Source organism: Vigna angularis, chromosome 2 (genome assembly GCF_016808095.1).
Source record: "Vigna angularis cultivar LongXiaoDou No.4 chromosome 2, ASM1680809v1, whole genome shotgun sequence".
NCBI lineage: Eukaryota > Viridiplantae > Streptophyta > Magnoliopsida > Fabales > Fabaceae > Vigna > Vigna angularis.
The window spans coordinates 44,115,587-44,143,017 of NC_068971.1; the positions used below are offsets into that span (position 1 = coordinate 44,115,587).

Sequence of the window (27,431 nt, forward strand, 5' to 3'; positions counted from 1 at the left end):
ATTTTTATACTTCTTTTAATTGTTAATATTTTCTAACTAATTGTCAATTGATTTAAAAGAAATCGATAAAAATCGCATGAAAGGGGTATAATTTGGTAAATCAATTTGGAATAAATTTATTTTTACTATTTTCTTTTATAAAGATTATATTTTAAAAATATTACACCTTGTTTTCTTTGTAACACGACTGGAATTATCTTTATGAACAAGATACACTCTTTGCAATGTCTCTGCAGAAAAATAGTAAATTAATTACTCTGCCATTTATGCAGTCAAACACTAAAGACTTTAACATGAAAGGAAGAAGAGTGGTGGAAGGTTCACCATGACATGACTATGACGAAGAAATGAAATTGCATTAATTTGATTGTTGCTATCTTAACTTTTTCTATTTTATTCGTTTTCATTCAGTTGTGCTTCTTCCACGTTCCTTCCAAAGTTACATTTTCTTTTCTTTGACGTTTTGGATAAGTTATTTCATTTCGTCCAAATTCTGCGTATATTCAGTTATCCACTTCACTATCCACTGTTCTTTTGATTAGTTTAAGAGAACTGTATGGACCCGAATATTTACAAAAAAATATGTTATCTCAAGTTATTGTGATTTTCACACTTTATTTAATGCATTCTGCTTATAATTTTATAAACAGTGTTAAAAATTATATTAATTAATGTATTACTAACGTTTTTGTTATATTTTAAATACATGTATCACTTTATGACAACAGGGAACTTAAGTTTGATGATACAGGCTGTTTCTTCCTTCTCTTACGGCACCATTATGAGTATTATAAAAGAGTGTTACAGGAGTCTGTTTTTATTATATTTACTTTACAACATTGTTTTTTTTCAATGTAAGAAATTTATAATTTTTTTTATAATTTAAGCATTATATTAGAATTAAATTTTAATTTTGATTTTAAAACTCATTATTTCAACATTTAGGTTCTTAAATTCAAGAGTCACTCTTGTCAAAGCTCAGAGATTACACCAGGAATGGTTACTATTATAGTCAAATCCAAAACAACACCCTTTTCACACTATTTTTTTCTTCTCAACATGGCTTCTAATATTTTAGTACTTACTTTATTAGGCTGAACTTTTGTTCGGTAAACTAAGGTGACCAAGCCAGCAGCTCCTGCCGTGTATAAAACTTCTCTTAAACACTTTCTTTCTCCTTTCACTCTCTAAAGTCTCCACTTTTGGAGGCAAATGAAATGGTGCTGGTCCTCTTCGGAATCTTGACCCAAAGGGGACTGCCAACGTCTCACTTCTGTTAGATCAAAAGTTTCCTTTTTGCACCAACCGGAGGTGAGTTTCACCCCCAAAAGTCTCTCCTTTTCTAGTTTTTCTTCCTTTTGTATAAGGGTGCATGCAACTGATCCCATATGATCCTTAATACGATTCAAACGGTGCTGGGCTTCTACACTTTCAGATTGTGATATGGATGACCAATTTGGACGCTTTCTATTCTTAATCTTATTTCCCAAAAAGAAAATTTTGTTTTCATTACCAATTTTTAATCTTTTGAAGTTTCAAATTTTGACTTATCTGGTACGGGTTGATGGTTTCTGTCAGTATTTCTGAGAGTATGGAGATTTGGTACGCCCCAAAGACAAAAAATTGAATTCATTATGTATTTCCCAAAAGTAAAACTTAGTTTCTGTTAGTATTTATGGTCAATTGGGCTACTTCCTAGATTGTGATTGGTTATCTGAAACCTTCTGACTTGTTTAACTTTTGTTGAGGGTAAAAGAAACATGGAACATTGATTAAAAACGTTTATATGTGGATTATCTGAAATTGGAGACGTTGATGACTGGGGGAATTAGGCCGACATGGATTTTTTAGAAGGTGTTTGATGATATGGTTATTTGAAGGAATTTTTTTTCTTTCTGAATTCAATTTGAGGATTCTTCATCATATATGTCTTTACATTAGATGCGATGTTGCTTCTAAATGAATATCGAAATCTCAACATTCTCTTCTGAAAATGAAAATGCAGTCTAGTCAGCAGCCATGAAGTGTTTTACATTCTCCTATGGAGAGAAAAAAGAAGAGCCAAAAGGCTTGCCGTCAACATCGGGCCGGTCAGAGAATTCCATGTATAGTGATATTAGAAGATCTGGTTCTGAGTTAAATTCTCAGGAAGTTTCAGACAATGGCAGCACAGAATCTCTCAGGAGGAATGCAATATCCAGTTTGTCCCAGAGGTCCAGCAACCTCAGAGTGTTTACTGTTTCTGAACTGAAATCAGCCACAAGGAATTTCAGTCGCTCTGTTATGATCGGAGAGGGCGGCTTTGGGTGTGTCTACCTGGGATTGATTAAAAGTGTGGAGGTCCCCTCTGGAAGAATTGAAGTTGCTGTTAAACAGCTTAGTAAAAGGGGAATGCAGGTGAGGGTGTAGCTTTTTTTTTATTTTTATCTTAGGTCCTCTCCAATGTAAGGTCATCTTACTGTATGTTTTCATCGCATACTTTAAATTTTCTTGGGAGAAAAACCTTCAAATTCTTACATTTTGTTATCCCTAGTTGAGGCTGGAAGATTTCTGTTGTCAAGTAAGTGGTTGTTTGATTTTTGCATTGCATACATCCGATGCACATATTTAATGTTAACTACAGAAGCCATGAAGAGTAGCTTCTCTGTTGATATAAATTTGATGTGCGTTCCCAAATACACTGACATGCTATGGTTGCTACTGAAGATATGAATTATTTGTTTCTATGTATTGTTTTCTCCGCTTTAATTTTTGGTACTCTACTTTTGGCTTGTAGGGGCACAGGGAATGGGTGACAGAAGTGAATGTTCTGGGTGTTGTTGAGCATCCGAATCTTGTGAAACTAGTGGGTTATTGTGCAGAAGATGATGAAAGAGGAATCCAGCGGCTTCTGATTTATGAATACATGCCTAACAGAAGTGTGGAACACCATTTATCCCATCGATCAGAGGCTCCTCTCTCATGGAGTAGGAGATTGAAAATAGCACGAGATGCAGCTCGTGTATTAACATACCTGCATGAAGAAATGGGTTTTCAGGTATAGGTTTGTGGCACAAGTTTCATAAATTCCTATTCAATTTAATAAGCCTTTGTCTACAAATCTTTTGCTGCACATTTATATAACCCAGATGGCCACATCCCCAAAGGAAAAAGGTGAATTACTCTGTCCTCACCGAAAAGATGCTAACACTATACTTTCCTCTCACACTCTTTTATGTTAACATTTAAACTCCCTCCCTTATGACATGAAATGTGTTAGTCCATTTAATGCAAACAACTACTAATGAGTTTCCCACGGACATTTTTCCTCTGTAAAACTTTAGCTAGTTTTGAGCATCCTATCAACGCCTTTACACGGACTTTAGGACTTTAAATGATGAAATGATGTTTTTAGACACCCTTGTTAATGGCTTTGGAACTTAAAATCTTTATTTCATCTTCTAGCATTCCAGAGTCTACCTACTAAGCTAAAAGGTTGTTTGTTATCTGATACATTTTTTCATATATGGGAATCATGAATCGTAGGAATTATAATACTCATGAATGACTAAATTCTATTTGGTTAATAAAAAATATTGCTAGAAATATTCATGCTGTGTTTCTAGAAATTTCCTAAAATCTTTAATTCATTACTGTGTTAAATGATGTAATAAGGCTAACATGGTGTTTTTCTCATTAAAATTTTTATTTAATTCAGAAAAGTTAGCTTCCTACCTTCTTTCGTAAGAATCTTTTTGTGAGGATGTTATTTTTTCTTAAAGTAAACCAAGCATAGAAAATATAGTTTACCAATTTCAGAAAACCGGGAAACTAAAATTTTTCTTTCTACTAGACATCACCTAAGGATCACAAAGATAGAAAACTAGTTGTAAGGGGCTTGTTCACGTTAAAGTAGACTAAAGCATAAAACATGTTAATCTCTCGGGGAAGGCACTGTAATTTAAGCATATCTCATGAAAGAGAAGTGTAATTTAGCTAAAAAAGAAGAAAGGTATCTGGGAGGAGTTAATTTGAGTACTTTGATCAATGTCATGTTTAATTTATTTACCATTCATATCTCGGTGCAGTAAATGCCATGCTAACTGTGTACTCATCATGCAGATAATTTTCAGAGATTTCAAATCTTCAAATATCCTTTTGGATGAACAATGGAATGCAAAGCTCTCAGACTTTGGGTTGGCAAGGTTGGGACCATCGGATGGACTGACTCATGTCTCAACAGCGGTATGGCTTTGTGTACTATTAATCCATGATTTTGTAAATAGATATTGCTAACATATTAAGACTGGTAATTGCCTTTAATCGTTTTAATTCACATGAGAAAATAGAGAAATTCAATATAAGACTAGGGGTAAATCTTTAGTCGTCTGTAGATTGAGTGGGGCTGGATAACATTGTGAAAAATATGAAGTATAATAGAATGAATCTTGATTCAGTTCTGAAAATCGTAAGAAATAACCATCTATAGAAGCTAAATGTGTGTAAAAAATTGAGTTCGTTTCTTGATTATTCTTACAGAGTGATTAGGACCTAACTCAATCCTACAAAATCACTTTGTGAGGTGAGGATTATATCCATTTATATACTATATTTTGATATTATCTATAGTTGATATGAGATTTTAAGTTTTCTCCAATACACTTCCTCATATACTATTGGACTTCATATGTATGTAACATGGCGAGTAATCCTTTTAGATAGACTCTAATATAACATAAAGAAAGGAGAAGCTTTATTAATTCTGAATGATGCAAAAGCTACCTTATGAGGGTCAACAAAAGCTATTATATCTGTACAAAAAAGATACTAGCTATGGTTAATAGATTACAGTTAACTAACAATAGCACATACATAGTCAAGAAGCCATCTAATGACTATTTTGTATCTAAATAAAGCAGAAAACAAAAATTATAACAGCAAATAATGTGTACTCTAATAATGTTTACTCGAATAATGTATAGTCTAATACAATACTCAATCTAAATTCAGCTTTCATTTTATCACTGTTATTTCAACATGGGCATGCAGATGGTTAAGTTGCCCCCTTTTGGCACCCCCTTTTGTTGTTCAAGTGTGTAACATATTGCTCAACAGCACCCAACCATAAAAAATTGTAATCCAATGACCATATTACTTGTGTTCATATATGGCTGTCTGTGCTTCTCAGGTTGTAGGAACAATGGGATATGCATCTCCAGAATATGTTCAAACTGGACGTCTAACATCAAAGAATGACGTGTGGAGCTACGGTGTCTTCCTTTATGAACTCATCACCGGTAGGCGCCCTATAGATCGAAATCGCCCCAGGGGTGAGCAGAAGCTCTTGGAATGGATAAGGCCATACCTATCAGATGGGAGAAAATTTCAACTAATATTAGACCCAAGACTAGATAAGAAACAAATCTTCAAATCAGCCCATAGACTCTCTATGATAGCAAACCGATGCTTGGTAAAAAATCCAAAGAATCGCCCAAAGATGAGTGAGGTATTGGAAATGGTGAATGGGATGTTAGAATCTTCCTCATCCCGTTCCAGTCCACCATTGCCCTTGAGGAGTGTGGCAAGAGTGGAAACTTCCCAGGATACTGAAACAAATAACAAGAAACGGACCATGGATCAGAAGCCTGGAGAAAGTAATTGGTTTGCTAGGATGTGGAGACCAAAGCTTGTTAGAACATGTTGATTATTGCAATTTAAAGCCGTCAAGCCTGAGCAAAATTTCTTCATGATTAGATAAGAGCTCATGCATGATATGGTGTCTCCAGCCATGCTACCATAAACAATGTGTGCAACTTTTCCCTTAATAGGATGTGTATAAATCTGCCATCACATACTACTTACCAAGTACCATAGGTGTTTCTTTCTTGTCAAGTTATTGAGGAAATTTTCTGCGATGATTTATGAACTTAAAGAGAGACTACAGGTTTCTGATGTAAAATAGTTTAGCTATACTTTTAAATTAATCTTTAGCCTCATCTTGTAATTTTACTACTTCTGTTAGAGGTCCCTGGAAGTTCTGCAGTCTCTGCAACAAATGCATAAAATGCATGAATGATTCTTGCCTAAGATCAGAAGCCAAGAAATTAATCCTACTTGGAAATCACCTTATCCTTGAGTTTCTTTGGTTGAACTGATATAGGTTTAAAATGACGTGAACTTGTGATTGTTGAGATATTTTGTGTGCTCTTAAAATGTGCATGAATGATTATTCTGATAATTTATTTATATATGTTGATTTTGTCTGTGTAAGTTTTTAATATTATATCAAATCATCATGTAACAATGTCACAATCAATGGTACCTGACTTAAAACCAAAGTAAAAAAGGGTTTCATTGCCTTTCTGACATGAATATCGCCTAAATTCCAAGCAGCAGCATCCAGCCATTATTAGTAAGTCATAAGGGGAATCCATTAACAATTGAATAGTTTTTTATGTGAGAAATAATTTTAAAATAACTTTCAGTTTTAATTGTTTTTTAAAACTTATATAATCAAATCACTGTATAAATATGAAATTATTATTAATACTGGAATTTATATGTAAAATGACCCATCATTGAGGATGAATAATTTATTTGCTAAGCTTTAAGATTTTACTTATGATGAAAAGAAAAAAGTTATTTCCCAGATTAAAAATGACTTTTTTTATCGCATTAATAATCTTACCGAAAACTATTTCTTAAAAACAAAAACTTTGATCCTTAAAAAGCCCTCCTAAAACTAATCTTATCAAATATGCTCCCAATACAAAAATGCTGGCCGTTTATACTAATCAACTGATTGTAATTAACATTGAATTCTCCAAACTGTAGTAAATATTAGTTAATTTTAGACAAATCTTTATATGTTTTGGTTATATGTTAAAAGAATGATTGAGTTAAAAAAATTTTAGACAGTTCTTATCTCACACTGGTTATGATCAAATTACACTGAACTTACTAATTGTTACATAATCTCATCAATGTTTATCCAAACACAGGACATGCAGGTCACGAATAAGCTAGAGCTGGAAGTTTCATGTCAATGGGTATAGCTGTTTATGAACTCATTACAAAGAGAAGACTTCATAACTGGAAGCATGCTATGATTGGTGAAGAACTGATGCATATTTTACAGTGGCATGTTGTGACAGAAAATGTGCAGCCTTTTTATCTGATCTTAGAGATGTGTATAAATCTGGCACGTGGGAGCATATGGGTGGTGCTTCTGTCTTGTCAAGGCAATTTAGGAAATTGATTATGAATCTCATGGGAGACTATAGGTTTCCATGGAAGACACTGTAGGCATCTTGGCTGACACTAGTGCTGCTTCTATCTGTTCTACTTTTCGGAGAAATCATAATTGCTGGAAAGTAACCACTCAAGAGAAAATGGCTGTAAAAGTCTAGCTGTAGTTTTAAACAAATCTTCATCAAGATATTCTGGTTTTACTACTTCCATGAGAGTTCTGCACAGATTTTGCAGGGTCCTACATGCATAAACATATTTCATCTTTAACGTTGTTCTCAACACAATATACACATTTCCATAATAAATGTATAAACAATATAATTGAGTAAATCTTAGCACCAATTGAAATAAATAGATTATGTACAAGGTTATAAATTTTGAGAGTTTATGTAAATTCGTGCTAGTAAAGTAAACTCGACTCGTTTGTAAACTTGTAAGAGTTTATTTTAGATGAAAAAATTATATAAATAATATCTTAATTCAAATAAGTCTACAAAATTATATAACTTTAAATAAATAAAATTTATAGATATATTATTCATAAAAATAAATATTGTAAAACATAAATATTTGGATTATGGTTATTAGTTTTGATGCATTTCATTAAATATATAATAAAAAAAGAATTGTAGCAATCAATTTTCTTAATTTTTCTCCCTTTCAAGCTCGCAGAATCACTCCAAACTCGCGATTCTATACAATCCTACCGATTTCACAATCAATTCTACCAAGTTTATGCAGAAAACGAGTTTACTTCCGAATTAACTTGGAAGTCATGTTTGAGAACATAAACTCGTACGAGTTAACTCGAGAGTTTGATAACCACATACAAGTCATTAATGTTGTGTTTATAAAAGTTGAATTTAAAATTCCATATAAATAATAGAGTTTACCAACTTAAATTTGTTGGTTAAGTTAAATTTTTAATAAGTTTAATCAAAATAATTCATGCATAACTAACTGTTTTTATATACCTTTATTTAGAAAGTACTATTAAAATGATATAATCTTTTGAGGTAGCTTATTCATTTATGTTTGGATAAATTTTGTATAATAAATTAAAGCTAGTTTATATATGATGTTAATACATAGAAAAATTATACCGACTTTTCTAAAATAAAATTTGGCTTATCTATAAATTAAAATTTATCTTTTACAATTTATTAAATGTTTTAGAAATGGTATGCGAGAGAAAGAAAGTCCCCGACATTTCCTCTACTGCGGGAGAAGCAGACCTGAGCCATGGGAGAACGAGAACAGACGAAGAGCAAAGGAAAAAACGGGTAAGAGAGAAACTCAAACTTTTATTTGTGTTTTATTTGTGTAGAAGTATTTCTTCTTCTATTCTGTAACACATTGAAAACAAGAAAAGTGGAACCTAAATATAGGGTTCAAGGCAAAGATGGAAAAAACAGAAAAATCTAAAACTTAACTAACATCATTAATTGATTACTGCATTTTAGGCAGTAGTCTAACAAATTCTAACAATCCAAAAAAATGAACCCCCTTAAAGAAATAGTTATCAACCCTTAAAAAAATATTTTAAAAAAGTAATTTATACAAAAAATTATGTTATTCTCATTTTTTAAATTGCTCAAAAATAAGTGATTTTAAAAAATATTATCTGATGATCATGTATGTCCTGTCACTTTAAGGAAAATAACTATGAGAACAGTTATTTTGATTGCTTAATATTCTGACTTTTACTTTGCTTTTTTCTGGATAAAATTAAAGGAAAAAGGAAAGTGCTTTTCCTTTCATTTTCCATGGGGAAACATTTCTGGTAAAAAAAAAAAGAGCTAAACTCAAGTTAAAATGTAAAAAAAAAAAACTTTATACGTAATAATTCTTAGTTTTTGAATTTTGTATTTTGAGACAAGTTTTTCTTATTATATTTATTATGTTCAAAATTTTTTATTTCATTTTATTTGAAACGTATGGACAATGATCAATTTGATTTGGATTTGGGTTGAATTGAACGGATTGATTTGCTCTCGTCATTGCATATGTGATTTTTCCGTGGACGTCATTAGAAATGTCTTTTACAAGTTGTCATAGTAATCCAATTCTCTGAATTTGATTAAATACTAACTTTGACGTTAAATTTTATATTTTGTAAGTTTTTTTTTTCTATAAAAATTTGAATTTCCTGTTAATTATTTACGAGTTTTGCAAAGTCACACCAAATATTGATAAGAAAAGTTCTACAAAATATAAACAATTATAACAACAAAGAGATTGATTTTCCAAATCTAGAAATTATCGACATGAGTTTTGTTTTTCTCAATAAGGTTTTTCCTTTTATACATCTAAAAGTCGAATATATGAGATTAATATGTTTAAATATCCGACTATTAATAATCGTGTTAGGTCTTTGTTTCTTACATAACATTTTAAAAATACTTTCTTTTTATTATTTAAACTTAACAAAGATCGAAAACTTAAAAAAAAAAATGCAATTGAAAATTAATTTAATGTTCCTTGTTGCAAGATATTCCGCCCGCCAGTGCAGACCTTAAAATAAATACAGAGTTTCTTTCATAGGAAATAATTTTTCGATCACGTAACTGCTTGAAGTTAAGAGAAAGAAAATATTACTTGTAAGTTAGAAAAATCATATACAAAATTGAATAACAACAGAAATATTAAAGTAGTAACTTCTCGTTTCCATCTTGAACGTTTTATATAATTCCATGAAGTTAAATTGTAGTAATTAATATTTTATGTGTGACCAACATAAATATTTATGATATTTTGTTGTTGTAAGATAGTTGATGAAATAGACTCAAATTATATAACAGATAAAATAAGAAAAAACTGTAAAGAAATAAAATGAAATTATTAAAAAATATGATAAATAATGAAAGATGTATACTATGGTCGCTCGGTTAAGCAATGGACCGATTAATAACTTTTTTTATCTCATAAAATGATTCACACTGATCAGTCATGTTATAGACAAAATTAGAAGTAAAAATAATTATGTTAACTCAGATTATTACTCTTCAAATTGTAATTAGGTCAACATTAATCAAAATCTCATGTCAAAATTTATAAATGTAAGTTTAACATTTAATAATTGAATAATTTTTTCCTATACATTTATTGTTACAATATTCGAACAAACACTTAGTGTAACATTAGAGTGTTTTTTACGTGTAGCTTAAAATTTGAAGTCTATTTGTAAAAGAAGACTTAACCTCGACATTATTATTAAAACTTCTACAATTCTCTAAAATCCTGATTCATTACCATTATTAACCAAAATTCTGACTTTCTTTGTGTTAACCATCTGGTTTTATTTTGGTAAGAAAAATGTTCATGGTACAATTTTAGTACACAGAAACTAAAATAAAACTATCTGTTATAATAAAATATGAGTGCGTCATCTGGTACTGAATTTATGCTGTTGGGTCCTCATTTTCAAACAATTTAAAAACAAAAAGAATTATTTGCTTAAAAGGTTCAAGGGAGAGCAACTCTTCCTGAATTCCCTGTTTTTATGATTTCTCCGAAATAATTGCTAAAGATACTATAAAGTATTTATCTACAAAACAAAAGAAATTGTTCTATTTAATTATATTATGAATAAAATCTTTTCACTTTCTTTTTCCAGATTACGTTTTACGAACAATAGGCATACAAAAGTTTGAAAGTAGTGTGCTAGATCTTCGGCATCCAAATGGAAGACTGAACTTTCAGAAAAGAGGGAGAGAAAGGTAAAAGAAAATGAAAAGTGTTTATGATGGAATGGGACGAGGAAAACTTCTGCTGCTTCTGCTCGGGAATGTTCCGTCTCCGATCGGTCCTCCTTGTTCCGGTTTACCGCTTGGATCTTCCTCTCTTAATGCCAAAATGGGAGTGACCTGCAGGAAACACTCCGACGCCATAAGTCAGAATTTATCTCCGCAAGTCTAGTTAAAGTTAGAAATCAGAGATTTTACCTTCCTAATCAGTTGTTATTTATAGGGTTTCAAGGAATATAATTCATTAATTTATCTCTTAATGATGATCAATGCAAACCTTAATCGTTCCATGATGACCGTTACATCATTAATTATGCATTTATTGACATTCAAAAGTTGTCTCCAGCGCAAACGAAGGTTGTCTCCAACAAACGGCTGGAGAGTTCACACGAGTATTACTCTAGTGGCTGACCGAGAATGATTGACTTCCATCGTCCGTGCATGACGGTCTAACCTACCCAGTAGTAACAAAAAGTTTATTTATTTATTTGAAAACAAATTTATGAGAATGCTTCACCAATCAGAGACGTTGATTCTCTGTCTTTTTCACTGCGCAACAGATCTGAGCCGTCCTTTTCTTTCTACAGTCTCAGATTCGATCCACACCCAGCCCCACCCCTTAATCAACGGTCATTAGTACAAAAATTTCCCCAAGATCCCCGACACACGAAGAGCATCACCATTCGGAGATTTTCAGGATCGAGGATCATGGGTGTGATCAAAACAAAAAAACACACAAAAATAGAAACAGTAGTACAATTAAACACAGCATAAGTAATAAACGAACGTGTTCGACCTTAACGGCGTGGCGAACCGTATATAAGCGCGTTACGCGTGAATTGAAGTGCGCCTCTTTTTTATTTAATTAATTTCAATATATATTTCCCTCTTCGTATCATAAATATTCATTCAATTCAATGCACATCGTCGTCATCTATTACGATTGTACCTTCCCTATGTGAACAGTGATTTCACCTCAACAACCCCTTTTTCCCTTCTTCTTCTTCTTTGCGCTTTCTCAATTCAGTTGGCGCTGAATCGAAGGTGGGGAACTTCTTATCTCTCTTCTTTTTCATCACCCACTTCCATTGGGCTTTTCAATTTCTTGTTCACTCTATTTTTCAGTGTTTCCTTCTCTGCATGTTATTGGATTGGACTACTTGGCGTGGAAAATATTTGGGTTTGTTTAGTTTTAGATTGGTGCAAGCGGTAATCTCGAGGTGTAGGGTAATAGTTGTTTGATCTCACAAAAATGAACGAAGAATATGGAGGAGTGTTTATACTTTTGTGTTGTGATTTTTTATTTGTGACGCATAAGATCCACGGAGGAGGCGCATTTTGATTCGTTCAAATTGAAAAGGAGAGCAAAGTGGACTGTCTTTCCTTCGATGATGTAATAATATTGGGTGGTGTTCAAAGTTGAAAGTTGAAAGCGATTATCATATATAGTTTTATAGTACTTTTATGAACAATTCCAATTAGTTAACTTCTTATTGGCCAATGTCTGGGAAGCTATCCTTGCGGGATTGTATATTACTATTGGCGTTTAACGTGGAGAATGCTTTCACTTGGGTTTATTACAAGGGGAATATTGTATACTTTCTTGGTCATTGCATTGATTTGCTTTTCTTTTCTTTATACTTGTATGAAAGGATGTTGAGGGAGGGTTTCAATTTGGTCCAATTAATGTCGATTAAAATTTTGAATTTTAAATTTTCATGTATGGTGTGCCGAATGTAGGGTATGCTTGTTTATTTGATAAAATTTACATGCTAAATTGTTATGAACAGTTCTGTTATTGGATTTAAAAAATTGAACGGACAAGTTAGAGTTCATTTTTTTGGTGGTTATCTTTCTTCTACATATGAGAATTTACTTCTACACATTTAAATTTAGGTCCTTAATGTTAAACTTTGAAAAGCTGAATCTGCTCTTGTAGTGATAATTGTATTCCTTATATTATGATTTTTTTCCTAATTAGCTATATGTTGTTGTATTTGTTATATATGCCATGCTCCAATCTCTTAATCTAAGCATATTTGTATAGGTGGGTTCTTTCTGGTTTGGAATCATTTCAACTTTGTCAGAAGAAAAGGCTTTTGGTTCCTTGTCATGATTAATGTTTAGAGATGGTTTTATATGAGCATTCGGATGTTTTTCAGTGGGGTCTTAATCTTCTTGATGGCGACCCTGCTTATAGTCCTGGATACTATGGCAACATAATTCAACATGATACTGGAGACATCTATAATGGACACTACTTCCATAACCATTATGATAATGAATGCGACTATGTAGAGAATGATGAGATCATTGCCCGTACACTTCAAGAAGAGTTTTCACAGCTAGAGATTGCTGAATCTTCAGGATATTTTCAGCAAGGTGAACAACAGTTCCATGTTCCTGAGACTCAGCCTCCATATGATTGGCATAACTCTTCAATGATGAACTACTGTTCAGGAGGTATCATTAAAGATGTAAACTAATTTTTCTTGGGTATATTTGGGATTTATTTATCTTTTTACTGGGTATTGGTTTATTCAATTAAATATTTTGCACATGCAGATCATGATTATGCTCAAGAAGCAGTTGGTGATGGAGAACCCTCTAGTTCATGTTCTAGTCCTTGTGAAACAGAGGAATATTCATTGGAGCTAACTGACAATTATCCACTTGATAATGAAGTTGGGAGGAGACTGAGTCAAATGATACCAATTCCCGTATGTTAAGCCTCCTTTGCTTCTGTAGATTCCTTTTTGGATCAGCTATTGAAGCAATAAATAGATATATTTATGCTTTTTAATGCTCGTTAGGTACTAAGAAGCTAATTCACTTGTTATACTTTTGTCAACTTATAGTGATTTTTTGTCTGGTTCACATTTTCGTTTTATTAAATTAATTGGTATTTATAGTAAGAAAGTCATGATAAGTTATCGGTTGCTGAAAGTCTGAAACATTTAGTCCTGCAGATAATTATTTTTCATGCTAATTGATGAGTGAAGCAACTTCTGGGTTAAGTCATCTACCATACAGTGGTCTTTTCAGTAGAACAAAATAGATGCTGAATTTATCTAGTTTTCTAAAAATGTGGTTTCACAAGCACTCACTTTTAAAAGTTTTAACTTTATTTTTTATTTTTCCTTTTTCTTTTAATGATGAATTTCATCCCTTCATTGGCAACCTACTGCCTTTCACTTGTAGTATTTTTTTAAGAAAGTTCATTTCTCTGGATCAGTTGTAAGACTTTTGTATTTGAATGCAATGCTTAAAATGCCTTCATTTTCTTGTTTAGCATGTTCCAAAAATTAATGGTGAAATTCCTTCAATTGACGAAGCAACTTCAGATCATCAAAGGCTTCTGGATAGGTATTAGTCACAAAAACTTAATATAATTGTTAAAATGTGAATCATTTTTCTCCAGTAACTAAGTATTCACTATTTTCTTTGTTTTTTTGACGTATGCCACTTTTGCTTCTTTTCTGTCAGTAAAGCTTTAGCTATTGTCACATACGGGCTTCATTTCGAATTGTTTTGTTGTTTTTGAATTTGTAAATAAATCAATGGTTAAAAAATTATTGGTTGCATACATTTTTCTATCTGATGTACTTTTGACATGCCAAACTAAGTTGCCAAAATTTCAAACAGATTGCAGTTATATGACTTTGTGGAGAACAAAGTACATGGCGATGGTAATTGTCAGGTGTGTAACTCATTCATTCTATTTTAATGTTCTGAAAATCCATTGGTCAGAGCAGATTTCATTTGTTTTAGAATGTAATTATTGAGAACTTGAGAAATATCTATTATTTTTATGTGATTACCACATTATTCTGAATATCAGTTTTCAAACGGGTTAGTTTTCCATTTCTGAAGTCATTTGCTGGAGGTTTCTGGTCTTCTATTGTTCACCATCCTCATATTTCATTTCTAACCTAGTAATTCACAAACACAAAGCCTCAGATTTTGAGCAGCCAAAGCCCAATACAGTTATGCTCTTACATTGGATGAGCTACACGTAACTGCTTGCTCAACCTACCTTGAAAACTTTCCTAATCACATAAAAATAATTTATATTTTTCTGCTGTATCAATAGTTTGAGTAGTTTAGTTTTCATGTAATTTCATTATGATTATTCCTCTCTAGTTCCGAGCACTGTCTGATCAATTGTATCACGCACCTGATCACCACAAGTTTGTGAGACGACAAGTTGTCGATCAGGTTTGTTGCTTGCTGTATCATGTTTCTCTTTTCTTTTATGCCTATCAGGCTTATAATATCTGCTAATAGGTTTGTGCAATTATTCTCGGATTCTTACTTTAGTTGTGTTTTTAACCAGCTTAAATCTAACCCAGAGATTTATGATGGATATGTTCCCATGGAGTACGATGATTATTTGGACAAGATGTCTAAGTAATAATCTCTCTCTCTATCTGTGTGTGCGTGCATGCACCCTCGAACAAGTGAGTTGTTTGTGTTTTGTTAACTGACAGACCCTTTTTTGCTTGGTTTTATCCTAAATGGAACTAGGAGTGGCGAATGGGGTGATCATGTTACTCTCCAAGCAGCTGCAGATTCGGTATGACTGCTGCAACCTATCACTCTTTCATGTATACTTTTCTGTCGCACTTCTCTGGTCCGGTTATTATTCAATTCTCTGCACAGACAAAATGTTTTGTCAAACATATAGAAATAATGTATTGATGGTTATGCTTTACAATTATTTTGTTAGTCATCATTTTTAATATTTCTTAGGAGTAGATAATTGTATTTAGTTATGGATAACCTAGCTACTGTATCTGCTTATAAACTGAATCATTTGTCGGATGTTCTTATAGTTTCAACTGCCATACCCTTTCATATTACTAGGGTGTTAATGAATATAGTCTGTCAATGTAGGTTTGCAGTATTTAAGAAATAAAAAATGAATTTTAAGAGTATGTATATTATTTGAGACATTGTCTGGTAGAGTTTGTTAATCTTCTCGCCATTTTTAATTTTCCATCAATTACATTTTGTTTCTGTAGACATTGTCATTGCAAAGTTTACAGTAATATTTGGAATTGGCTATGAAAATTATATGCCATTTTAATTGTATTAATATATTTGATTTTCTTTTTTCTTTTCCCTCCAGTATGGTGTGAGAATATTTGTGATGACTTCTTTCAAGGACACCTGTTGCATAGAGATACTTCCTCATTTTGAGAACCCAAAAGGAGGTTGGTTTTCTTTATGATGAGTCTGGGGAAAGGATTCTCCTTTAACTCTTTTTTCTTTTAATATTTATTCTTCGCTCTCATCTTTTTAATCCTTTTCTTTTTCTTCCTTTAGTTTGTTCACCTCACATTATTTCTTGAATCTTTCTGAACCTTGATCACAATTTAACTTCATCCTTTTTTCCCTTTCAAAGGAATTTTGTACATGCCTTTACTAGGATTCTATAATTTTATCTGTTTCTATTGTGTTGGAAATCTTAAAGATAATTGTTTCAAATAATTTTTCATACTCACGAGTTGTGATAATTATTTTTTGTCGGGTGTCATTAGTAGATTTTGCATTTTTCTTTGGGTATTAATTATTTTAAGATAGTTGTTTCAGTTTCATCATATGAACAACTTGGCTAATTTGTCTGTTTTGTTGCAGTGATTTTCCTGAGTTTCTGGGCAGAGGTGCACTACAACTCCATTTATCCCCAAGGAGGTATTTTTCATATTTTAATTGTCTCAAACAAACTCCGAAATTATTTGAATACTTGATTGAAGTTTGTTATAATAGATACTTGGTACATGAAGCTTCTTTGTGTTTGAAAAAATTTACTCTGACAACCTTAATAAAATTTAAGGTTGGATATATGTATATATTATTGATGACATGTTTGGAGAAACTTTTCAACGAACACACACTTGGTTGTGTTGATAGTTTGTAGGATTTGAACTCTGCATATTAAGATTCCAATTTATACCCTCGTTTTGGATGTTTATTTATTTGTCAAAAATTTTGGTTATTATTGGTTGGCTAATCCTGCGTATGTTTTTACATGGTGATCCAGATATACCATCAAATGAATCTAGAAAGAAGAAAAGGTGGTGGAGCTTTGGCAGCAAGCATTAGAGTCTTAGCTGAGCCAGTGAGCACACACCATTTTGAACCTGTACAATTTTCCTTGTTCAGGAATGAATTTATATCTCCATGTTTTAGCTGCTTATTTTTTATGATTAATTTCATTTACCTCTTCTATTAATTATAATCATAAAATTGGGACTGCTCACTTCACACAGTTTCATTCCAGTGACATTTCAGATGCTTTGGGTAAGAAACAAAACTTTATACATAAACGATTATACGTTAAAGTTGATACGATGAATGGTTGCTTTATACAAGTGTTTCCATCTTGATTAGGCTTACGAAAGTGTTTGCTAAGTTGATTTTGAAATAAATTATCTATGTTAAAAAATCACTTTAAAAGCAAGTTATAAAAGCTTGGGATAATAATTCTCCTATCCAACATTAGACATGTTTATAGACATTCTTAGTAATTAAGAGCTAAAAGGTGATCAACTTCCTACTCTATTTGAATAATTTTTTTCATAAACACTTAAAAAAGGCTAAAATAAACTTATAAATTCATTTCTCTAAAAGTTATATTGTTTAGTTTCTTCGGAAGTTAGAGATATATAAATTAATGACTTAATTAAGTATAAAGTTCATGATAAATTTAAATATTTTAAATATTTTTTTATTCAGTACTCAAATGTTTTATTTTTTTCAATTGAATTTTTATTGTTTAATTTTCTTAATTGGATTATGTAATTATTGTAAAGTGATATTGTTATAAATGATTTTTATTACTTTCATTACAAATATGTTGAATAATAAGGACTGATTTAGTAATGTCTTAGTAAAGACAGTGACAAAGACATTCACTTGATTGTTGTAGATGAACATAAAAGTCAACGGAAAACATGATAATCTTATTATGCAACGTATTTTTAATTAAAGTAATAAAAATTATATCTTATTTTACCGCAATAATATTCATAGATTAATCATAAAATTTTACATGTAAAGATAAGTAAATAAGATAAGGTAAGAAATATGTTAAACTATTAAAAAAAGTTAAATAAAAAATACAAATATTTTAAGTAGTTAGATCAAGAAAAATTGATAAGAGCTCAATTAAAAATAACAAAATTTATAAGAAATTTGAAATTAAGCTTATATTAATTTATTAGATAAGTTTAATTTTTTTTTTTTAATTTCTAAAATGTATATGAAATTTCATTTACACGAAACTTAAATAGATTAGTTATATTTTCTGAGACAATGAAATTATTCATGATAAAACATGCCGAAATGATTTTACATTAAAGACTAGTAATAAAAGGACTGATAAATTGATAATTAATATGCATTTCAAAAAGCTTATTAGCCGATAAGACGAGCTTGCTATATATTTGAGTATCGTTGGTAGTAAAAGTTAGAAAAATGAAATATTAATAACAAGGAGCCGTTACAATACATAAATGAAAGAATACCTACTTTTTTTTTTAAGCACTTAATATTGCATGCCAAAGGCACCAAGATATGCTGCATTTGGTAATATTTCTCATAAATTTAAGTTGAAGAATAATGAAGGTGCAGTGATGATGGAGGAAGGTGATTATGATGGTTAAAGATGGAGAAGGAAATTATTACTTTGAAAATTTGAGAAGGTGTGAAAAAAATATTATGGAGGTGCAGGAAGTAAAAGCCCTTCAGGAATTAAAAATTGGGCTTCGGCGGAAACTATGGGTGACTTTTTTATTTTCTTAAAAATAAGGTATTTCCTCCGTGAGATTGCCCAGACCGAAACTTGAGGTGAAGAATAGGGTTACACTTGATGACATAAACAGAAAACTAGAAAATAAAAAAGGCCTTAAGCTTCTTACTTTTTTTTTTCTCTCCAGAGATATTTTAATTTTGTCAACATTATCTATTGCAATTGCAATTCCTCCATAGAAACTGGAAATTGGAGACACAGTTCATACAAAGGGAGAAGAGAAGAAAGTAATTGAGTGTGTCTAAGACCATGTTCTCTTCCTCTCCACCGTTTCCTTCCTCTTCTTCGCCTTCAGGTAACCTTCTTTCAATTGAAAATCGAATGATTTTGTTTCCCTTAGATATTCATTTCACAAATGCCTCTGTTTTTCAAATTATTTTCTCACAAGCTGTTAGTTGAGATAGTGTAAATTGAGGGTTTTAGGGGTACTATACCTGCTAAGTAATTTTCTCGTTCTACCGTCTTGTGGGATTTCATTGAGTTGAAAACTGTGTGCAGTTATGATGCTTCATGAACAAGCTGCTCCAGCAGTTGCATCCTGGTCTTCTAGTTCTACAGCTCGGCATTTTCCTACCTCTGTTCTCTTACAAGAACAGCGTGAGGAGTATAGGCCCCTACTGCACGCGTATAATAAGGAGGTTCGTTTTTTTTTTTTTAATATATACCAATTTCTGCATTCTTGGGCTTGTTTATAGTTTATAGAAGAAAATAAGAAAAATAAATAGAAATGAAAAAAAGTTTCTCTATAAGCTAAAATAAACTAGTGTACAAGTTAAAATATAAACTTTTTAGAGGATTAATATAAAAAGAATTTTAAAGATTGGCGTCTGTATAAATTAATTGTAACTTGAGATTCTTTTTGCATTTTTTCTATATTTTCTTGTCCTAAAAATTCTTTTAGAGATATTTATATAAACAGACTAATAATAAGAGTGTTTTATAAAATGCTAACACTTTATAAATTAATTTTAACTTGAGATTTTTTTTGCATTTTTTCTTTATTTTCTTCTCCTAAAAATTCTTTTAGAGAAATTTATATAAACAGACTATTAATAAGAGTGTTTTATAAAATGCTAACACTTTGTATGCTTTAAACATCCATGTTCGGTATTTATCTAATATCTATATTCTTGGATATATTATCGATTCCTGAAGTATCCAAGCCTTAAAAAAAGTTAGGAAGATCTAATATATCCACATATAAGACATAGAAGCATTTATACTATAGAAACATGGAAGCATTGACCCTTGTTGAGCATAAAATAAAAGCTTTCTGATCTCAACAAATCATACTATTTCTATTTGTAAGCAGTAGGAAGTGATGTATGACTTATAATTCTTTGAAAGTAAATTTTAAGCTTAACTTAATATCAGAAAACCAACTTGTAAAAAGATATTTGCATACATTTATATATTATAATTTTATTTTGCTTTCAATATAGTCCAACCAGTATGTTATATTCTTAATTTGGATTTGTGGGATTGCTATTATATATTTATTATGTTTTATGGATTTTTGTGCATATACATGTATATTCTGTATATTTTTGGAATTATCATATTACCTTAATGGATGTGTATCACATATGATACAAGTATCATTTATGTGCTTCATAGTCTTTACTTGTTTTCTTAGAGGGGCTTTTAATTTTTTTGGATGTAATGATCCCTTTTTTTGTTCATGTTAACAACTAATTCATTACCCCTTTGCTTTTACTGAAGGCAACGTTAAATACAAGGCAGATGGATATGTCCTCAGTTCAAGAGAAATGCAACACAGGAAATCCTGATCAGTTAGTGCATGATTTTGTTCACCAGTTGCATCTCCGGTCTCATTTACAGAACATGTAAAATAAATTGAATTGCAACCTCGTGTTAACTTCATCTGTTGTAATTGCTAAGTTTTTGCATGTCCAAGGTTGTCTTCTTAAAGGGTGCATGTACCTATTGCAGACTGACTTGTTATCCTACTAGGGAAATTGCTGCTTCTTTGACTCTTCAGCCTGTTGATAACGATTCAGAGAGGCCTGCAGATGGTCTGCCAAGGAATGCGGTTTCTCTTGCTCAGCAAGCTTTGTCAGCCTCAAAGCAAGCGGCTTCATCAGTTGGAGTTGATGATGATGATGATCCACTTTCTTTTGGGTTAGTTTTATCTTTCTCATTGCCATTGACATCCTCAATTTGTTTATTCTGTTTATAGGATAATTTGCTTTTGAGAATAATGGCTAAAGTATGTCATTCAGTTTGGCCTCCACAAGTTTGGCTGACTCTTCACTGAAAAGGAATAAAATTGTGAGATCAACACGGATTATAGAAAGACGATCTAAACAGAGAAAAGCATCAAAGTCAAATCTTCTTGACGAAGAAAGTTACCTTGACAGAAAATCTTTTGTACAGAGAAAGCTACGTTTAGAAAAGAAATTAAATGAAGGATTTGATCAAAATGACCCCCTGCGCATGTTCTTGTCGGGTCCTGAATCAAGGCAACTTTTGACCCGTGAAGAAGAGTCTCAATTGATTACTCAGCTTCAGGTGTCACTCGAAACTCCATATCTTTTTTAAATGCACGTTATGTTCTATGAAGGTTATTTTTCCATAACGTAGAATGTATAACAGGATTTCTCAAGATTGGAAGAAGTAAAGATCAGGCTTCAATCTCAGTTAAGACGGGAACCAACTTTAGCTGAATGGGCTGATGTCTTGGGCCTTAGTTGTTGTGCCCTGCAGACACAGCTTCATTGTGTTAACAGAAGCAAAGAAAAGCTGTTTCATGCCAATATGCGCATGGTAGTTCACATTGCTAAATATTATCAGGGACGTGGTCTCAGCCTTCAGGACTTATTTCAGGTATAGCCTCTAAGAAATTAAAAGTCGCCATTCCCCACTATCAAAGTTTTTATGTCTGGACTGTTGCATAGTTGTTATTGTTAATTCTTAATACTTCGTTTTCCATGTATGGCTTGACATTATGTTGAACAGAAAAACCATAAGATAAATATCTGGCAAAATTTGATTTGGCTAAAGGATATCTTTTATTTCTTTTGAAAAATGTTGCAATCATTATCTTAATACATAATTAGCCACTACATCTTGGCATTCCTTTCCTGGTGACATTTTAGGAGGGAAGTACGGGTCTTATGAAGAGCATTGACAAATTTAAACCAGGAGCTGGTTGCCGATTTGGTACTTACGCATACTGGTGGATAAGGCATTCAATAAGGAAGGCGATATTTCTGCATTCCAGGACTATCCGTATACCGGTAAAAACAATGTGTATATTTCTTTATAATCTAGTTAGCCAAATTTAACCTAACTCCTTCTGCAGTGTCGTTATTATTTAAATTGTTGCATGTTGACTAATAATAAATAACTGTTACTTCTGCATTAACTTTTTAATAATATATCATCTGTGTAACAAGCAACAACTCTATTTACACAACATGGAATGATTATTTGATCAGGAGAATTTGTATAGACTTTTGGGCAAGGTCATAGAAGCAAAGAAATCATTCATTCAGGAGGGAAACATTAACCCATCCAAAGAAGAATTAGCAAGAAGGGTGGGAATTACAATAGACAAGTTGGAAACTTTACTATTTGCTTCAAGAAATCCAATTTCCATGCAGCAAACTGTGTGGGCGGACCAAGAGACAACTTTCCAGGTAAGGCCTTTAAGTAAATTTGTTTTTCTCCTGTGATATGATTTATTAGATCTAAAATTTAAAAACAGGGAAAATAAAAGTTCTACATTCTTTTAACTGATTAACATATATTAAAAAAGTTGGCTAATTTAGTTAGTAACATTAAATTTGTTCATAATTGTAATTGTTTTCCATTTACCCTTAAATAATTAATGTATGAATAGAGAATAATAGTAGTGAAGTTTTAATTTTCAAAACAGAACTCGAAATTCTCTGATATTCATAGGAGATAGAAAGAGACAATGACATTATTATTTATGGACTAAAATAATGAAGAATATTTTCGTAAAAATTAATTCATGTAAAGGAGAATGTGAAATAAGTCTTGTAGAAAGGGACAAAAATCTAAAAAAATGTCGTATATTTAGGAATGGAGTGAGTACGTCGGAAATAATGAATAGACTCTTGGTCACTGAACTCTATTTGGTTCCATATTAAAGTTAATCCCCACTATATATGGCTATGTTGACTCAGAGACTACTGACTGTCTAAAATTCCCTTGTATTGATTGAAGTGGCTAGTCATTTGCCTTGGTTGGGAATATTACATAATCTTTTTCATGTGCTCCCTATATTTGATTCGAGCTTGTGTGCTAGTGTCCATCAATCTCTTCCGTTAAGTTGGTCTCCTAATGTTGGAGGATTGGTTATGGTTAGAATAAGCCCTCTTCCGTTATTGATCCCAATTTTATTACGATTGCAGGAGATTACTGCAGACTCAGCAATCGAGATCCCAGATGTGTGTGTTTCAAAACAGCTAATGAGGAGGCATGTGCACAACCTCCTAAGTATGTTAAGCCCTAAAGAAAAGAGCATAATCAGGCTAAGATTTGGTATTGAAGATGGCAAGGAAAAAACGTTGTCAGATATTGGCAAGGTTTTTGGTTTGACCAAGGAAAGGGTCCGACAGTTGGAGACCCGAGCATTGTCCAAGCTCAAGGAGTGTCTTGAAAGTGAAGGACTTGACGCATACATAGACTTGCTTATATAGACAAGTAGACACCAAGATTATGCAGTTCATCTTACTTCTCTGTGACATTTTTTTCTGGCCAAGTACAAAAGCAAAATGACTAGATCAAGCTCTTTGAAGAGAAAGCTGACACCGTGATAATTGAGGATGAACCGGGTACCTATTTGGGATTGAAGAAAATTGAAGATCTAAAAAAGCTTGTGCAGTTTGTAAAAATTGAGAAGCCAAATCAATGCCAACGAAAAGAAAAACATATTTTGATTTAAACTGCTGTAATATATAGGTGGAATCACATTGGATTTTTTTATTTGCTTATAAATGAAGAGAGAGATATATATTGCACTGGAACGAACTAAGCTGTATCTTTTTTACACAGGAGAGGGAGCTCATAATACCAATATAAGCTGTAGCATATCAACCATTTCAGTATAAATTATGAGAAAAAGAAGCTAACAGGCAATTTAGATAATCGATATATCTGTCTTTAAATTCATTTATACAAATCAATTTATGGTTAAGAGTCTACTTAAACAAATTTCTTCCTAAAGGTTTTAGAAGAAAAGAAAGTATGAAAAATATTAATTCGAATTAACTTTTTCATAAATTAAAATCTGTTTGTAGGCATGTTGGTTTGTAGAATATTTTTTTAATTATTTTAAAAGAAGTTAACTTAACAAAACGATAATTTTAAGTTATGCAGAAGTTCATTTTATTTTCTTTTTCTCTTTAAAGTTTATGTATAGAAATTTGTTCAAGCATATCCTAATGACTTGTAAACATGATAGGAGTTACATAATTAAAAAAAAATGCTATACAAATCAATTCAAAAAGTTAATTATGAACAAAAACTTCTTCTGAATAAATTGATTAATTGTTCAAAAGAACAAGTGCTCTAAAAACCCAAATGCCTTTTGCTACCAGAAAAGTTTGCTTTTGCAAATTTCATGAGATAAGGGGATATGTGGCTGCAGATCTTTTCAATCCGTATTAACTGAACCTCTACAAATATATATGGTAGGGTTTATAAGTTTTACTAATAGAGTCGTTTACGCTTCTACCTAAATACGCTTAAAAAAACATTATACTAACTAGATTTTTACACGCCATTTCTTCTGGTGGGGCTAGGTATTTTATGAGATTTTAAGTTCAAATTTTGTTGCTGTCATTAGGAAAGCAAGCTTCAGAAGAAAAAAAGTATGTTTTATAAAAGTAATTTGCCAGTTACTGAGAAATGATATAAGCACATGCAGAACAACACGAATTAATTATTAAGGGCCTGATTGATTTAGAGCCTGGAAAAGTTGCTTTTAATAAGACTGGTTTTGATTCATTGACATATGTCCTTGAATTAATCAGAACCACACACATGCATTAGAAAGAGCACCTTTTTTTTTATTGAAAACTATGAGATATTTCTTCCTTTACAAAACAAACGGATTAATTTGATATGGTAAACGACATGTGAGTGACACATTAGCGACACTTAAACGACAAAATGACACATGTGGAAGGAAATGAACAAGTGGCTTTGCAAATAGCACTACTTGGTTTAATTTCTTGTATCTTTCTCCAGAACTAGGACTTATGTTACATCCTTAAAACGGAAACGTATGAATCTTTTTTAAAGAATGACGGTGATGATCATGAAGTTTAATTGAGTTAGATTACGTTAGATGAAGACCTCTCATAGAAAAGGTATCTTGAAACACAAAAAAGTGATCAAAGACAGGCTTAACACAAGATAGGTCCCGTGAAGTGGACCTCTGTTTAATTAAATGTTGACGTCACGAAATAAAACCAAAACCCAACTTGTGCATCTAACTTTATTGTCTAATTCCATTCTCATAATCTCTTTAGCAAAAATAGTAAACGGGATGCTAAGTTCTTGATACAAGCATAGGTACAAAGCTGTCAACATTCACCAATCCCTTCAGATTTTGCTTTATGATATCATTTTAAGGGTACACTGCAGGCACGAAAAGGAACACGGTGACCCAAATGAAGCTATAATTAAGTTCATAAACAATCGAAGTTGCACCCTTTTCACTTTATGTTCTCCTGGCAGTAGAAAATGAACAGAAGAAAAAGAAAGGAATCTGGAAATTCCAAAATGTGAATAGTTGTGCACGCCTTAGACATGATGTAGCAAGTGTGAGCAATGACCCGGACATTACATATGTATGCTTGATGAAGGAAATTTCATGTCACAATTTCCCCAAACAACATTGAAACAAGAAGAAAAGATAACCTCTATTATGCTTACACCCACAACATTTTAAGAACAAAAAACAATCCTTAGGGACCTCACAGACACTATAGATGGGTCGTTTCCGCTACCTCTGTCTGTCTTATTGCATATATGAGGCATACACATAGCCTGGACCAGTGCTTGTGTCCTTCCCAGTGGGCAAGTATGTTAGTTCTAAGTACTCAATCCAACATTAGCTTTTAATCCCACAAATCTAATATAAGGTTATTACTATATTGTCCAATTTAACATCACATTCTTTTGTTTTGTATCTTATCTAGTATTTATAAAGAATAAGTTGAGAAACTTGTGCATGAGAGTAAATCAGTTATTTGATTTCTGTTCCTTTTAACTTTATCCCTCTAGGTCCCTCCCTAAAAACAATAAAAACATTGAGATTGGAGGAGGAATTAGTAGCTAGGAGGGTAAAATATGTAGCAACCTTGGCCCATTCTATTTTCATACGCTTCTGACAACTGGTGGTTTTGTAATAGTAACAGTCCATACTTGATCTAGAAGACCCAGAATTACTAGCTTCCCATCTTGCCCAAATAGATGTCTACTCTGCTATATAAATACCTAGTGGAAACCTTAGCTACCATGTTTCCACCACTATATTTACTGCTTTATGGTGCCAAATCAGGATCAGTACACTACTTTCCAGAACAAAATCATTCATGGCAGTGAAGGAAAGCAACACAAGCCAAAATATTCAGCTGCAGCAGCAGCAGCAGCAACAGCAGCAGCAGCAGCAAGAAGCTTGTGATCCTTGCAAGTCTTTTGGCCAAAAGTGCAGTCACTTGGTCAAGAAGCAGCGTGCCAAATTCTACATTCTTCGCCGCTGCATCGCCATGCTTTTGTGTTGGCATGAGCGTGGTGAGACATAATAATACCAAGGCCTGCCACAGTATCATCCATCCCTTTCTCTATCATTGTAACATAAAGAGGGTACTATATTACTACTATGTCACACTGCAAATTGTTACTTTTTCTAATAGGATTATTATCGCATTCTGTGTAATTACGTCCAGCTAACATGTGAAAGAGATTAGATCTGTTTCAACTTTCGCAACCACTATTGAGTAGATCTTCTTTTTCACGTGTCAAGACGCTCTCAAACTTGCACATATGTTACAATGTTGGAGGTTTGGTTAGCTCATTGGGAGCTTAAGTCGCTATTCATCCCCATCTTTCTCCTTGAGAGTAATTTGTTTTGTCTTTTTCAGTTTCAAATGAGGAAAAAAGGGCTTTCACTGGTTGTCGTAATGATCCAGGGCATCGGATTCAACTGTTGATTTCTTTGTTTGCATAGAACCATGTCTTTATATTTCATCTGCCCAGATTTTATAAACAAACTTTACCATATATAATCAGAGATCTCGGGTGGTAGGTGAGAACCAAACCAGTGTAATCAATCACTGCTCCTAACTTTTGCTTCTTTGATGCATAGTTCTCACGGAAGATACCAATTGGAAACTAACTTGGCATGATGTTTGTCTCAACTTCAATTTGCGGTGAAACCATTGCACGTGTATGCAGAAATATATTTGTTGTCTTTATTTAATAGGAAGAAATTGAGCTATCCAAATTTAATTTCCTTCACCTGGCCCTGCTTACAAACGATGTGAAAAGAAGAACACAGGTTAAAAAACGTTTGATTGTTGTGTGGTGATACAGTGTGGTTAGCAGGACTCGGCAGAGGTTCAAAACTGAAGAAGAGT

General features: G+C 32.4%; 4 protein-coding genes across 9 annotated transcripts; all 4 read left to right on the plus strand.

Annotated features, from left to right (window-relative positions):
- The first annotated feature begins 1,101 nt into the window (after window positions 1-1,101).
- Window positions 1,102-5,972, plus strand: LOC108322449 (serine/threonine-protein kinase PCRK1). The gene is made up of 5 exons (XM_017554548.2): window positions 1,102-1,311; window positions 2,006-2,397; window positions 2,777-3,037; window positions 4,102-4,224; window positions 5,168-5,972. Exons 2-5 carry the CDS (start codon window positions 2,020-2,022, stop codon window positions 5,681-5,683), a joined length of 1,278 nt encoding a protein of 425 aa, XP_017410037.1. The 5' UTR covers window positions 1,102-1,311; window positions 2,006-2,019; the 3' UTR covers window positions 5,684-5,972.
- A 2,459-nt stretch (window positions 5,973-8,431) lies between these two features.
- Window positions 8,432-17,245, plus strand: LOC108322361 (OVARIAN TUMOR DOMAIN-containing deubiquitinating enzyme 10). Of its 4 annotated transcripts, none has more exons than XM_052872718.1 (11): window positions 8,432-8,513; window positions 13,344-13,439; window positions 13,542-13,696; window positions 14,269-14,342; window positions 14,622-14,676; window positions 15,120-15,194; window positions 15,313-15,386; window positions 15,504-15,552; window positions 16,108-16,192; window positions 16,617-16,673; window positions 17,023-17,245. In XM_052872718.1, the coding sequence occupies exons 2-11, from the start codon at window positions 13,418-13,420 to the stop codon at window positions 17,082-17,084; spliced, it is 708 nt and encodes a 235-aa protein (XP_052728678.1). In that variant the 5' UTR covers window positions 8,432-8,513; window positions 13,344-13,417; the 3' UTR covers window positions 17,085-17,245. The 4 variants fall into 4 exon arrangements, with proteins under 4 accessions (XP_052728678.1, XP_017409927.1, XP_017409926.1 ...); XM_017554437.2 differs by lacking the exon at window positions 8,432-8,513 and adding an exon at window positions 11,787-12,020 and having other exon boundaries at window positions 13,024-13,439; XM_052872717.1 differs by lacking the exon at window positions 8,432-8,513 and adding an exon at window positions 11,789-12,020.
- Window positions 17,246-18,681: 1,436 nt separating this feature from the next.
- Window positions 18,682-23,810, plus strand: LOC108322355 (RNA polymerase sigma factor sigF, chloroplastic). Of its 3 annotated transcripts, none has more exons than XM_052872720.1 (9): window positions 18,682-19,087; window positions 19,291-19,430; window positions 20,515-20,639; window positions 20,767-20,934; window positions 21,024-21,324; window positions 21,409-21,639; window positions 21,912-22,052; window positions 22,254-22,454; window positions 23,196-23,810. In XM_052872720.1, exons 1-9 carry the CDS (start codon window positions 19,042-19,044, stop codon window positions 23,481-23,483), a joined length of 1,641 nt encoding a protein of 546 aa, XP_052728680.1. In that variant the 5' UTR covers window positions 18,682-19,041; the 3' UTR covers window positions 23,484-23,810. The 3 variants fall into 3 exon arrangements, with proteins under 3 accessions (XP_052728680.1, XP_052728679.1, XP_017409916.1); XM_052872719.1 differs by having other exon boundaries at window positions 18,696-19,087; window positions 20,746-20,934; XM_017554427.2 differs by having other exon boundaries at window positions 18,704-19,087; window positions 20,746-20,934; window positions 21,036-21,324.
- A 2,139-nt stretch (window positions 23,811-25,949) lies between these two features.
- On the plus strand, window positions 25,950-27,024 carry LOC108322428 (small polypeptide DEVIL 16). The gene has a single exon (XM_017554504.2). The coding sequence runs from the start codon at window positions 26,388-26,390 to the stop codon at window positions 26,595-26,597; it is 210 nt and encodes a 69-aa protein (XP_017409993.1). The 5' UTR covers window positions 25,950-26,387; the 3' UTR covers window positions 26,598-27,024.
- The last annotated feature ends 407 nt before the right edge of the window (window positions 27,025-27,431 follow it).

Excerpts from the sequence above, each read along its gene's own strand:
- LOC108322449 (XM_017554548.2), top strand. The coding sequence starts at position 2,020 with ATGAAGTGTTTTACATTCTCCTATGGAGAGAAAAAAGAAGAGCCAAAA. Across the intron at positions 2,398-2,776 it reads TTAGTAAAAGGGGAATGCAG|GGGCACAGGGAATGGGTGAC; the intron begins GTGAGGGTGTAG and ends TTTGGCTTGTAG. Across the intron at positions 4,225-5,167 it reads TGACTCATGTCTCAACAGCG|GTTGTAGGAACAATGGGATA; the intron begins GTATGGCTTTGT and ends TGTGCTTCTCAG.
- LOC108322361 (XM_017554437.2), top strand. The coding sequence starts at position 13,106 with ATGGTTTTATATGAGCATTCGGATGTTTTTCAGTGGGGTCTTAATCTT. Across the intron at positions 13,440-13,541 it reads GATGAACTACTGTTCAGGAG|ATCATGATTATGCTCAAGAA; the intron begins GTATCATTAAAG and ends TTGCACATGCAG. Across the intron at positions 13,697-14,268 it reads GTCAAATGATACCAATTCCC|CATGTTCCAAAAATTAATGG; the intron begins GTATGTTAAGCC and ends TTTCTTGTTTAG.
- LOC108322355 (XM_052872719.1), top strand. The coding sequence starts at position 19,042 with ATGTTCTCTTCCTCTCCACCGTTTCCTTCCTCTTCTTCGCCTTCAG. Across the intron at positions 21,325-21,408 it reads AATTGATTACTCAGCTTCAG|GATTTCTCAAGATTGGAAGA; the intron begins GTGTCACTCGAA and ends AATGTATAACAG. Across the intron at positions 22,053-22,253 it reads CCAGGACTATCCGTATACCG|GAGAATTTGTATAGACTTTT; the intron begins GTAAAAACAATG and ends TTATTTGATCAG.
- LOC108322428 (XM_017554504.2), top strand. The coding sequence starts at position 26,388 with ATGGCAGTGAAGGAAAGCAACACAAGCCAAAATATTCAGCTGCAGCAG.